General features: G+C 44.6%; 1 protein-coding gene across 2 annotated transcripts in view; it reads right to left on the reverse strand.

Moving 5' to 3' along the window:
* Nucleotides 1-10,731, reverse strand: part of LOC103062965 (ADAMTS-like protein 2) — a 35,918-nt gene extending 25,187 nt beyond the window's left edge. Inside the window, exons 1-3 of one of the 2 annotated variants that reach the window (XM_088153200.1) lie at nucleotides 10,203-10,731; nucleotides 3,630-3,772; nucleotides 1,650-1,725 (exon numbers count right to left, since the gene is read on the reverse strand). In XM_088153200.1, the coding sequence (XP_088009326.1) occupies nucleotides 1,650-1,725; nucleotides 3,630-3,772; nucleotides 10,203-10,289 (306 nt within the window). In that variant the 5' untranslated portion in view covers nucleotides 10,290-10,731. Of the gene's footprint in view, nucleotides 1-236; nucleotides 380-1,649; nucleotides 1,726-3,629; nucleotides 3,773-10,202 lie in introns of those variants that run through there. The other variant, XM_088153201.1, reaches the window with a different exon arrangement.
* Nucleotides 10,732-11,228: the final 497 nt, after the last annotated feature.

Genomic DNA, 11,228 nt, shown 5'->3' on the forward strand with positions numbered 1-11,228 from the left:
ATCCCAACTGAAAGGGATCCAGGTAATCCGCTTCATCCAAGCTTCTCTGAAGCTGCTGCGCAATCACCTTCTCAATCACCTTCCCCCCAAAAAGGAGGTTAGATACTGGACAGAAATTGTCCTGTATAGGGGGGTCCAGAGATGTCTTTTTGAGGAGGGGTGAACCAAAGCCTTCTTAAGAGGCGAAGGAACCCCCTCACTAAAGGAAGCATTAACTATCGCTAGAACCCACTCACATGACACCCCCTGGGCCACTTTAACCAACCAGGAGGGGCACAGATCTAAAGAGCAGGTGGCTGAGCTCACAGCTCCAAGGACCCTGTCCACTTCCTCAATCCAACAGGTTCAAACCGTTCCCAGGTAACAGGGCAAGACTCCTCCTCAGGCATCTCCGTCAGACCTGCAACAAAGCCAGTGTCCAACTGAGAATGAATCCAAGTAATTTTATCTGACAGATGCTGGGAAAATTCCTCCGCGTGCCTCTGCAGAAGATTCTCCAAGTCATCCTTACCCAGGAGAGCTCATGTCACCCAAAACAGGGCCGTGAGGCAGCTATCTGTGGATGCAATAAGAGTGGAGGAGTAGTGACGCTTTGGCGCCCTAATGCCACTAGCAGCTCTAACCCATGTTCGTCCCTCGTCGAGCACCAGCAATCCTCTAGATATCTCTTCTCTCACTTCCTCTCCCTCAGCTCTTCCATAAACCATGGAGAGTGCTGGGATCCCTGAGAGGAGAGGTCACATGGGTGCAATCAAATCCAAAGCCTCAGCTGCCTTATCCCAAGCAGCAACCAAGGCTTTGGATGGACCGTGCAGCAGACCAACAGGAACGACCCTCAGGTCCCTCTGAAATCCATCCTGGTCCATTAGTTGCCGGGGGGCGGACCAATCTAATGGATTGTTATGTTAGAATCATTCTCTTTCCCAGGCTAATGTTCTTCTGATAAGAACTTTTCATTGGAGAAGCAAGCACTTTAAAAATGCTAACTCAGACTGCTGACCTGTAGTAGGTTATCCCATTCTACCATCACCTGGAGATTCTGCCCTTTCCTTCTGCTACATCTGTAGATTGTCTTTCTACCTGATACCTCCATTTCAATCAGCAAAATGTCTTTTCTTAATTTCACCCCTCTCTTTTGACATCAGACGTTATTGTCTGCCTTTTAAAATATAACAAATCTGTGGGGAGGATTCCCCCAGGCAGATTTGACAGATATAGGTAGGAGTAAAAACACCAGACCCTCCAGGCAAATGGTCTATGCTAAATCACTTGCTTATTCAAAATAAGGACAAAAGCATGAGATGGAAAAAAATACTGAATTCTTGAACATTTAAGGAAGTCTATATGCCCTTGCAATGATTTAGGAAATATGGAGAATGAGAGAAACGAATTATATCCAACTATTAGTTTTTGAAGGAACTGTATTATCTTTTCCTTTATTTATCTTGAAATGCTAGGAAATACTGCAGGTTTAGCAACAATAAAATGTAAATAGTGCCTGAGCAACAGCTGGCAATCCCAGTAACACATCAAATTTCCCATTTGCCCCCATAAAGTAAAACTTGCTTAATTGCTAGTTGGGCTCTGCAGCACACAAAGAATCAAAGTCATTCTTGAAGATCTAATGTTTTCAAGAAAGATTAGCTTACCTGCTGTTGGCATAATTGGTAGCGCTTCGACTGGCCCAGGCACATAGTACTATTTGTCCCCTGAGATACTTGTAGCCTGCAATAAAAAGAGAAGCCTTCTTGCAGATGGACTGAAAATGACTTCAGAGAGGTTCTGCTTTAGAGTATGAAACACCATTTGAAAAGTCTCCCCCAAGTGGACCTTCATATACTGTACATGGTAGTAGTTTGCAAGTCCCATCATTGGGGATGGTTTTTCAATTTCCCAGTCTAGTCTACAGTCCCGGACTTCCATCCAAATACTACTTGGTATGGTTGTATAAAGCTTCAGATTTTAAGGGGAAAGTAGAATTTGAAGTGTGTATTGGTACACACATTGCCCTAAAGCAGCTGTGTCTTTTCCTGGGCTCACACAGCTGGCCTCTATAGCTCCTTTGCAATCCTGGAAGTGAAGACGTGCTTTAAAGTGTTTCTGAACAATGCAGTGTGAGTGCCCATGCACCCTCCAGATCACATGGCTCCTTCCAATCAAAAGCACTGCACAGTTTTGCTAACTTAGGTCCAACCTGCCTAGTTTTTAAAGATCTGCCAAGGATTTGTTTAGGTTATACCATTACTACATCCATAATAACTTTTGCCAATCTCCTCTATGCTGCAATTTTTTTCTTTAGCTTAAATCTGAACAAGAACTCTGCACTAAAATCTATTTTCATCTGAAAAAATGTTCAGAATATTTCCAAATGGTTAAGTGAAGTTTCTTCAGCATTAACTAATACTCTACTCCAGCATTACTGTGAAGCAATTCCAGATTTCCAAAGCTGAATAGCATCACAATTGTTTTCAGAGCTAACAGTGAAATAAAGCCAGCCCAGGGTAAATAGAATTTACTCCAAGGAAACGAAGTATAGGATTGGAGTTTAAGCACTGTCCAAGCTTAATTTTATTGCAGTGAGGATGACAATATCAAACTCTATATCTCAGAACAAGCAGGAGCTTTGTCAAGGAAGCTTAATTCCCTGCCCTGCTTTGATCTCAAAGTGAGGAGGCTGCTTGGCCGAGCCTGTAGGACTGGATGGTAGACCTTCAACCAGTTAGGAAGACAGATGGCTCTTCTTTAGTGGGGCTGGAGCACAGATTCTCTCCCTTAGTTTAGATAATAATGTGATTATACTCTGGAACGTGTACATGTGTGTGAATGAACATCCAGGCACAATGTGTTTTTTTAAGTTGGAGAGACAAACTGTAGGCCACACCTGGTCCCTGCTGGTTGGTTTCTTAAAAGGAGGCCCTGGGATGCCTTGCCAAAAGTAAAGCTTATTTCTAACTACATTGAGAATCAGGGTTATTTCCAGACAGGAAGAGCCTCAGCATATCCAGGCCTCAATTATGCAGCCATGCCACATAAAAGGACACACATGAATGCACACACTTTTGACAGAAGGAAAGAGGAAAGTCTTCCTCCCCTCAGAAGTATGTTCATGTAGAATAGGAAGGAGAAGTGTGGATAAGCATAGTTGAGAAAAGTCTTCTATGCCAGTTCACATTAGCATCCAGGGACCTGGAATGGCAGGTTAAAAGAGGTGCCTCCCTGGAGGTTATTCAACTCTTGAGTGCAGGTTGAAGCCTTGGCATAGCCCCTGCAGGTCAACTACATGGAAATCTGAGCAGCTGGGCTAAGGATGGGAGTATGGGATTCCTCAGAAAGAAATCTATCATCATCCTTGTGCAAACTATACCTCCCCTGCCCTTTAATCCAGGGCTCAGCTCAGGATATTAGTTGCTGAACCTCAGGAAGGGAAAAAGAAAACCGTGAGGATTATGGAAATGAAATTATCTAATGGAGAGGAAGTTAGAGAAACAGAGCCACATGGAGAAAAAGTGATTTAGTACACTGCTCTGACACATCCCAATGTTTTGTTTTAAAATGCCAAATGTACTGCAATGGTAACATCCAACAAAAGATCCTGCATTTCTGTCAAGTGGCCTTGATCAATTACTTACCGCTGCCATAAGCAGTGCCTCTCCCTTGACATTACACCTCCTCCACAGGTGCGGGAACATGTGGACCAGGAGCTCCATTCTCCCCACCATTTGGTGACCTCTTCGTTCCAGGTACCAGCTTCTTCTGCTGCCTCACTACTGTCCTGACACAAACAGGGAAAGGTTACCTTAAGAACTCCAGAATCACTTCCATTATTTCCATTTTCCTAACCTCACAGCTTAACTGCTATTCCTAGATCCATACTTTGCTCTATGACAGTACTCTTTCAGATTACTCCAGTTTTCTAAGAGGACACTTTTTATTGGAAATATGCAAGTATGGTTACTTTAAATAAGTTTGCAGAAGTTTTGTTTAATTCCCTAATCTATCTTGAGTACAAAAACTTTGGTTCTTCTGATGTAGACTGTTGGATATACAGATATGGATGATCTGCAGATTTAAATAAATAAAGTATGAACCCAATGTATCATCCAATGTTAAAAAAAAATATTGGCTTTTTCTGGAGCTCCCATTATGCTTCTCATTCTAACCCAATTTGCGATGAAATTATTTTTTGGGAACTCCATAATATTCTACTGGCATTTTCAGCTGGTTGTTTCACATCTACCATCTGCCACAATACTGAAGCAATAAACACATGATCCAGTGAACATATTTATGGCAGGAACCCTCCTTATCATTTGACAGGATGATATAGACAACCAAGCTATCCTGAGAGGAGTAGTTTGATTATTTCCTCAGGCTTCTCTCAAGCTGATATTTTGCCAGCCACAAGCAAGTGGTGATATACCACTTACAGTATCTTATTTTTTAGAAGTTTCCAGTCCTCCTGCACTCTCTTTGATCTGAAGATTTCTGTCCATGGGATCTTGCTTAGAACTTTCATAAATGTGTGAAGTTGGCTCTCTTAAACTCAGGTGTGCATGTATGACTATGTTCCTATTTCTGTAATAACTAGAAGAAAGCCAGTTTGGTGTAGTGGGTAAGGCACTAGACTAGAAACCAGGAGAGTGTGAGTTTTAGCCCTGCCTTAGGCACAAAGCCAGCTGGGTGACCTTGAGCCAGTCACTCTTTCTCAGCCCTAGAAAGAAAGCAATGGCAAACCAATTCTGAAACATCTTATCAAGAAAACTGCAGGGACTAGTCCAGGAAAACACCAAGAGTCAAATCTGACCCAAAGGCACTGAAACAAACAAACAAAAATTTAGAAACCCAACACGCTATGGTTATGTCAAGTCCACGATGTCCAACTCTCAGTTCTGAAGCATTCTCACACAACCAGGCTTGGGTCAGATAAATACTTCTTTATTAAGAGGTACATGTAGCTTGTAAACAGAACATTGCTAAAACTAACGCCTTGGGTAAACCTCCCTCTATTTATCCCCCCTCCCCTTATTGCCTGGCTTCCTGACTCCTCTTCACCTGTTGTTGACCTCTCTCCTTCCTCCCCGAGCTTCTTCCTGGTTCTTTGGGCCCCAGCTGCCTGGCCAGCAATCAAGCCAGTCTAAATTGCCCATATATGGTTAAGCTGCTTCCCAACTCCCCTTACAACCATTAACAGCCACCCCCCCTCCTTATTTACAAGTGGCAGAAACAAATCAATCCAACTCCCAACGAATGCAATACAATGGAAAACAACAACAGTTGGGTGATGCAGGTTCTGATAGGTTACTTCATCCCAAGGTTCCTACTGTTTTCACATCTTAAAACATTTCTTTCCTATCGGTTAGGATCTGATCCAGGAGAACCAATCCCCCTAACCTTCTGGGGAATAAAACAGTAAGACTACAGAGAAAGTATTTGGATTTTGTAGTCTTAGCTGAGTTGGTTTTCCAAAAGATGCTTGGGTAGTTGAAGTCTTCTATTATTACTACGTGTCCCTTTTATGCTCAAATCTCTGGATCTTTACAGAAGTGTGTACACCCTTCATATACAGTTCCACTTCCCCACCCCTTCTGCCAAGCCAATTCCTTTAAGTATACATTATAGCCTTCACTCTTTGTACTCCATTTTTGGTGTCATCCAACCAAATTTCAGTAATGCCTACTAAGTCATATTCACCTTCCTGAATTAAGATTTCTAGTTCCTCCTATTTGTTCCCTGTGCATTTGTTTAGAGACACTGAAAACCTTACATCTTATAACAATCTGTTCTTTCCCGTATTGCTCATTTTTGGGTGCCTCCAAGTCCCAAGTATGCTTCCCAGTCCCAATACTTGGGACCAATATTTATTTTCTGGGCTTTCTTCTCCTTCCCCCATAGGATTTACTTTAAAACTCTTCTCCCATACTCAGATTCCTTTATTTTGGCTTTTTTCAATTTTAAACATCTTGACTCACATCTCTCTACCACTGAGAACAGGGATGAGGAACCTCCAGTTCACAAGGCTAATCTGTCCCATTGGGTGACCCATTCAGCCTATGGGGCTTTAAGTGAGATTTCCTCCACTCCCAAAAATTCCTCCCTGGTAGCATGAGCCACATTGGCACCCTTGCCCATCACTTTGCCTGGTTGTATAGGGTAGCCGAAGGTGGAAACAGATAGTCTTGTGAGTACAGATGGTCCTCGGTTAATGGAACTTGTTCAGTGACTGTTCAAACTTACAATGGTGCTGAATGAGTGGTACTGATGACTGGTCCTTGAAGTTCCGGCCATTGCAGTGTCCCCCTGGTTACATGATGGCGATCCGGGTGCTCAGCAACTGGCCTGGATTTCTGACCGTCACAAAGTCCCATGGTCATGTGATCGTGATTTGCAACCTTCCATGCCAGCTTCCCAAAAGCAAAGTCAATGGGGAAGCTGGCAGGAAGTTGGAAGTCATGGTCACATGAGGTCCTCACTTAACGACCTCCAGTGATTGCTTAATGACGGTCACTGGGGACTGCCATCACTAAGCAGCGCAGTCACATGACATCACACTTTAGACCACATTGCTTACCAATGGAAATTTCTGTCCCAGTTACGGTCGTTAAGCAAGGACTACCTGTATTCCTTTTGTATCACCTGCAGCCATAATACCATTTTCCTGCATTACCCTGGGTGGTTAGAGATATATGTGAATAATGTGGAGAGAACAGAATTGACTGGGATGCTGTAGAGGAAGAAATAACTTAGTAGGCTTCATATGAGCCTTTCTAGTCAGTTTCTGACAGAATTATCTATCCACACAGGACACACAGATGAACTAGGAATTCCAGCATATGAAAGAGATTGTCTACTGTATATCTGTATGAATCACTGTTCTGAATCTGCCAGGGAGTAGCAGTGAGTTTGGGAGAGGAGTGGAAGATGGAGAGGAGCTGCTGTATCTCCTGGTATGCTACTAGTTGCTGGAGCAGTGCAGAGAAATAGCATAGGACATCCTGATCCCATTGCTATCCACGAGAGATGATGATGTCATTAGCATTGCATGCTGTCTCTGCTTCATTATAGTTTCGGAACAGTTGATGTTCACATATCAGTGTGAGCATCTGAAGAGGGCAAGATGATGAGCAAAGTAAAGCTTGACTAATGAAAAACCATGCATCCATTTTGAACACAGAGAACTAAACATCTTTCCAACTACTAGAAGTTTGGGGTTCTTGCATAGGAAAATGACTAAGATGCATTTTGAAAGGAGCAACAATGCTCCCCACCCCGGACAGAGAAAGAGGTGTCTCGGTGTTATTCAAAGTGAAAGACTGGAGGAGGGTTTCCTCTGGGGTTTCTGAAAACAGGGCTACAATGTGTTCAGTGATCCATGAAATCTAGGGCAGCTGAAGCTAGTGCATTGAAGTGGGGAGTTGCCTGCTTCATCCAATGGCGGAGGTAGTGCTTGATGGCCTGGCCTCTCAATGGGTGTTCTGTAATAAGGAGAAGGATGTGATGGAGAAGTTTTTACAACTGTGGGGAGACAAGCTTTATTAAAGAGCACAAGGCTCTAATTAGAGGTTCAGGTTGGTCAGGTCAGAAGGTATGTCTCTGCGCGTCTCACAAAAGACTAAATGAATGAGCCATCCTTCCCCACCTAAAATGGGAGAAGGAAGAGCTGGCAGTTCTTCTTAAGCAATCTAGAAGCTAAGGAGAAGAAAGAAAACAGGGAGGGGGGGAACTCTATTCTTCTGAAATAAACAACATGTAGTTTTTTCCAGAGAGCAAAATCTTTTAACATATTTAGCCAAGTTGTTAGAACTGACTGCATTTTGAACAGTGCCAGTAGTAAACATGATTCATGAAAGAAAAAGCAGTTAACATGCATGAAACTGGGCTTGCACATGACACACCCTCATTTCCACAGAATTTTTTTCCTTATGGTATGCAACACACTGAGAGGAGTGCATCTCAAGACTCTTTAAAATGGCACAGAAGGTTGTGGGAGTCACAATAAGCCACTTCTCTGGCCCATGTCCTGAAAGTTTAGATGCAGCAGAAACAGCCACAGCACATTTGTTCCCACAATACCTTGATCATCTCCACATGTGAAATGCTCCTTTCCATGAAAGGTACTGTATTCAGGAGCAGGATAGGAATGTTCAGATGCAAATATCCTGCTGGCCACTGGATGCTGGGATAGCACATTGAGATTACTTAGGTTGTCTTCCAATAACCTATGCCAGAAACTAGACGGGAGGAATGCAACTCTACTAGTTATCTTGGAAGTCTCAGCAGCTTTCAAACCATTGACCATGATATCCGCTTGGGTTGACAGAGGTGACCTTGGGGATACTGTTTGCAGGGGTTCTGGTTCCTCATGAACACATATTCAAAAGGTGATGTTGGGGCCTCCTGTTCAACATCTAAGTCGTTGACCTATGGTGTTCTGCGTGGTTCTATCTTGCATCCTATGCTTTTTAAGATTTACATGAAATTGTTGGGGGAGATCGTTTGAAATTTTGGAATGGGATGCCATCATCAAGATGATGACAGGCAGCTCTACTGCCCCCTACTTTTTAATTTCAAGGAAGCAATCAACATCCTTGAAAAATGCTTAAGTTTCATAATAGCCTGGATGAGGAAAAACAAGCTGAAATTACATCCAAACAAGACAGAAGTGCTACTAGCAAAGAGAAAACTGGACTGGGTTAAAGTAAAGTTTGTTTTCCCTAGGATTCAGAATGCTCCTTGACCCACCGCTGTCACTGGATTTGCACAAAATAGCTGTGGTAAAGAACAAATTTGCACAACTATATCTAATGGGCCACTGGTGTACCCTTCCTAAGCTACTTGACAGAATAGTTACAACTCATCTTGACATGCAATGTACTTTATGTGGGGCTACTCTTGAAAAATGTCCAGAAGGTGCAAAATGTGATAGCCAAGCTATTGACTAGTACATGGCACTGGAATCATATGATGCCTGTACTGGACACATTTATACTGGTTACCTGTTCTTATTGGCACAACCTAAGGTGCCTTTTTGATCTTCAGAATCCTAAATTTAGGGATAGGGCTTATTGGTTGGACTGCCTCTCCCAGCATGAACCTGGCCAGCTCCTGATGTAAGCAGAAGAGGTCCTTTTGAAGATGCCCCTGCTGCCAGAAATCTGCTGCCAGAAGACGGGCAATCAGGGACTTGGGAAAGGGTCTTCTGCTGAGTAGCTCCAGACTATGGAATGTGCTTCCTAAGGAGATGTGCTTGGCTCCTACGCTCCCACTATTTAGAAAAATGGTTAAAACATATCTCTTTGGCAAGCTTTTACTTCTTAATTACTTTAGTTAATTTTGGTTTTGATTTTAACTGAATTAATTTTGTTTGCTTATACCTATGTTTATTGTTGTAAGCCACCTTGAGGGTTAGAATACCCCAAGGGTAAGGTTAAAGATTCAGTAATAAATAAATTTTAAAAAACAACCACCAAATTCTATACTTTCATACAAGGGAGGGTTTGAGTGATCCAAGCCTGTAAATTCACAGACCACCTAAGCCTGCCCATTTCTGTCCTGCATTAATGGGGTTCCAATTCAAGTATTAGGGACAGAGACGCTTTTAAAGCCATTAGTGGCAATGCCATGAGCTGAGGAGGAGATGAACTAGCTGCAAGGGGCAAAAAGAAAAGAGAAGAGGTTTTGGAAGCAAAACAAATCCCAGCCTGAATTTTAAAGCATTCTCTTTTCCTGATGCCTTGGGAAGTTTAAGGAGAGGAGGGGAGGGGAGGGGAGGGGAGGGGAGTCTAAACCAGTGCCGAAGTTTCACCCATTTCTCTCCTCCTCGCTCAGCTCCGATCACAAAAATCTTAAAGGAGGGGGGCGGGAAAGCGCCCTAGAAAAGAGGTAACGGGTGGGCCAAGATTCGGGACACATCCGAGTTTAGCGACGGTGCCTGGGACAGCCACGAGACCTTACTCAAGAACGGCACTATTCCGAGGTTCTACTTTTCCGAAATCTGGGTACAGTCGGCGGTGGCCACGACCGGATGCCTCTGCCTGCAAGCAAGCAAGCAAACCCAGCTAGGAGAAGCCGCGGCGGGAGCAGATTGCAAAACTGCTTTTCAGGAATCCTTCGGGGAGGGCGCACAAAACCCCCGACGTGCAGCGGCGGCTGAAAGTCGGCCACCGCCAAGGGTCGCCCCACATTCGCCGCCTCTGGCCCCTTACCTTAGCGCGGAGGGCACAGGCGAAGAGCAGAAGCAGCGACGGCAGGACGAGGAGCCGGCGGGCGGAGAAGGCGGGAGGCGCGGCCATCGCGCTCGCTAGCGCTCCATGAGCGGCCGAAAGGCGGCAGCGAAGTCCCGGCGGCAGCAGGAGCAGCCGCCTGAGCGCAAACCGGCATGGCCGAGAAAGTAAATAATGGCTTTCCAATCTGATGGGTGGCTGCGGGAGCGCGGGGCAACCCTGTGGCTTCTGGGCAGCGGTGATTGACAAGGCGACCCGAGAGCCACCCAGAGACGCCGCCAGCGGGACAGAAGGAAGGAAGGAGTGGGGGTGTTTCTGTCTGCCCCTTCCTCCCTCTTCAAAGAGAGACAAAAGATCCTGGCGCAGCGGGAGCCTTCCTACGGCAGCCTTTGCCCGCTGCTGGCCGAGGAAAGGAAGGCGGGAGGGGCCCACATCCTCTCCAGCCTGGCTGTCAAAGAGGCCCTTCAGCAAGAGCTGCCAAGTTAGACAGCGGGGCGGGAAAAGTAGGCAAGGATCCAGGGAAAGCAGAACTCTTCGGAACCATGTTACCTTGCACCCAAGGGGTCCAGATGTTGGAACAGAGATTAATCGTTTATTAGATTGCTGGGGGGGGGGGGTCGAATTGAACAATAAAGAAGGGTTTCCCAAACCTTTAGGTGAGTGGGCGTATATGGGATCTGTTGTGAGCTGTGATGGGAAAAATAAACTGGCCAACCTAAGCCAAAGATTTAAATTTAACCCTGAACATCTTCATTTAGGAGTGGGAAACTGTTGGTATATCCTGAGCTGTGTCTGGGGAGTTATCTTCAAGCAGGACAGACAGCGGTTTCCAAGCTTTTCCTTTTTGCTGACCATTAATCATTGATTATTGTTGAGGACTAACACATAAACCATGTGTTTGCATCACAGTGCCCCCCAAATGGCACACACAGGATCCTGCTACTTAACAATCTGAAGTAGTGTTGCTCCAGTGAAGATGGAAGCCTTTTTGCTTACTCCTTGCAAGAA

This window comes from Python bivittatus, unplaced genomic scaffold (assembly GCF_059951505.1).
Source record: "Python bivittatus isolate LINGU-HERP-01145 unplaced genomic scaffold, Pbiv_v1 ctg000700_np1212, whole genome shotgun sequence".
Lineage (NCBI taxonomy): Eukaryota > Metazoa > Chordata > Lepidosauria > Squamata > Pythonidae > Python > Python bivittatus.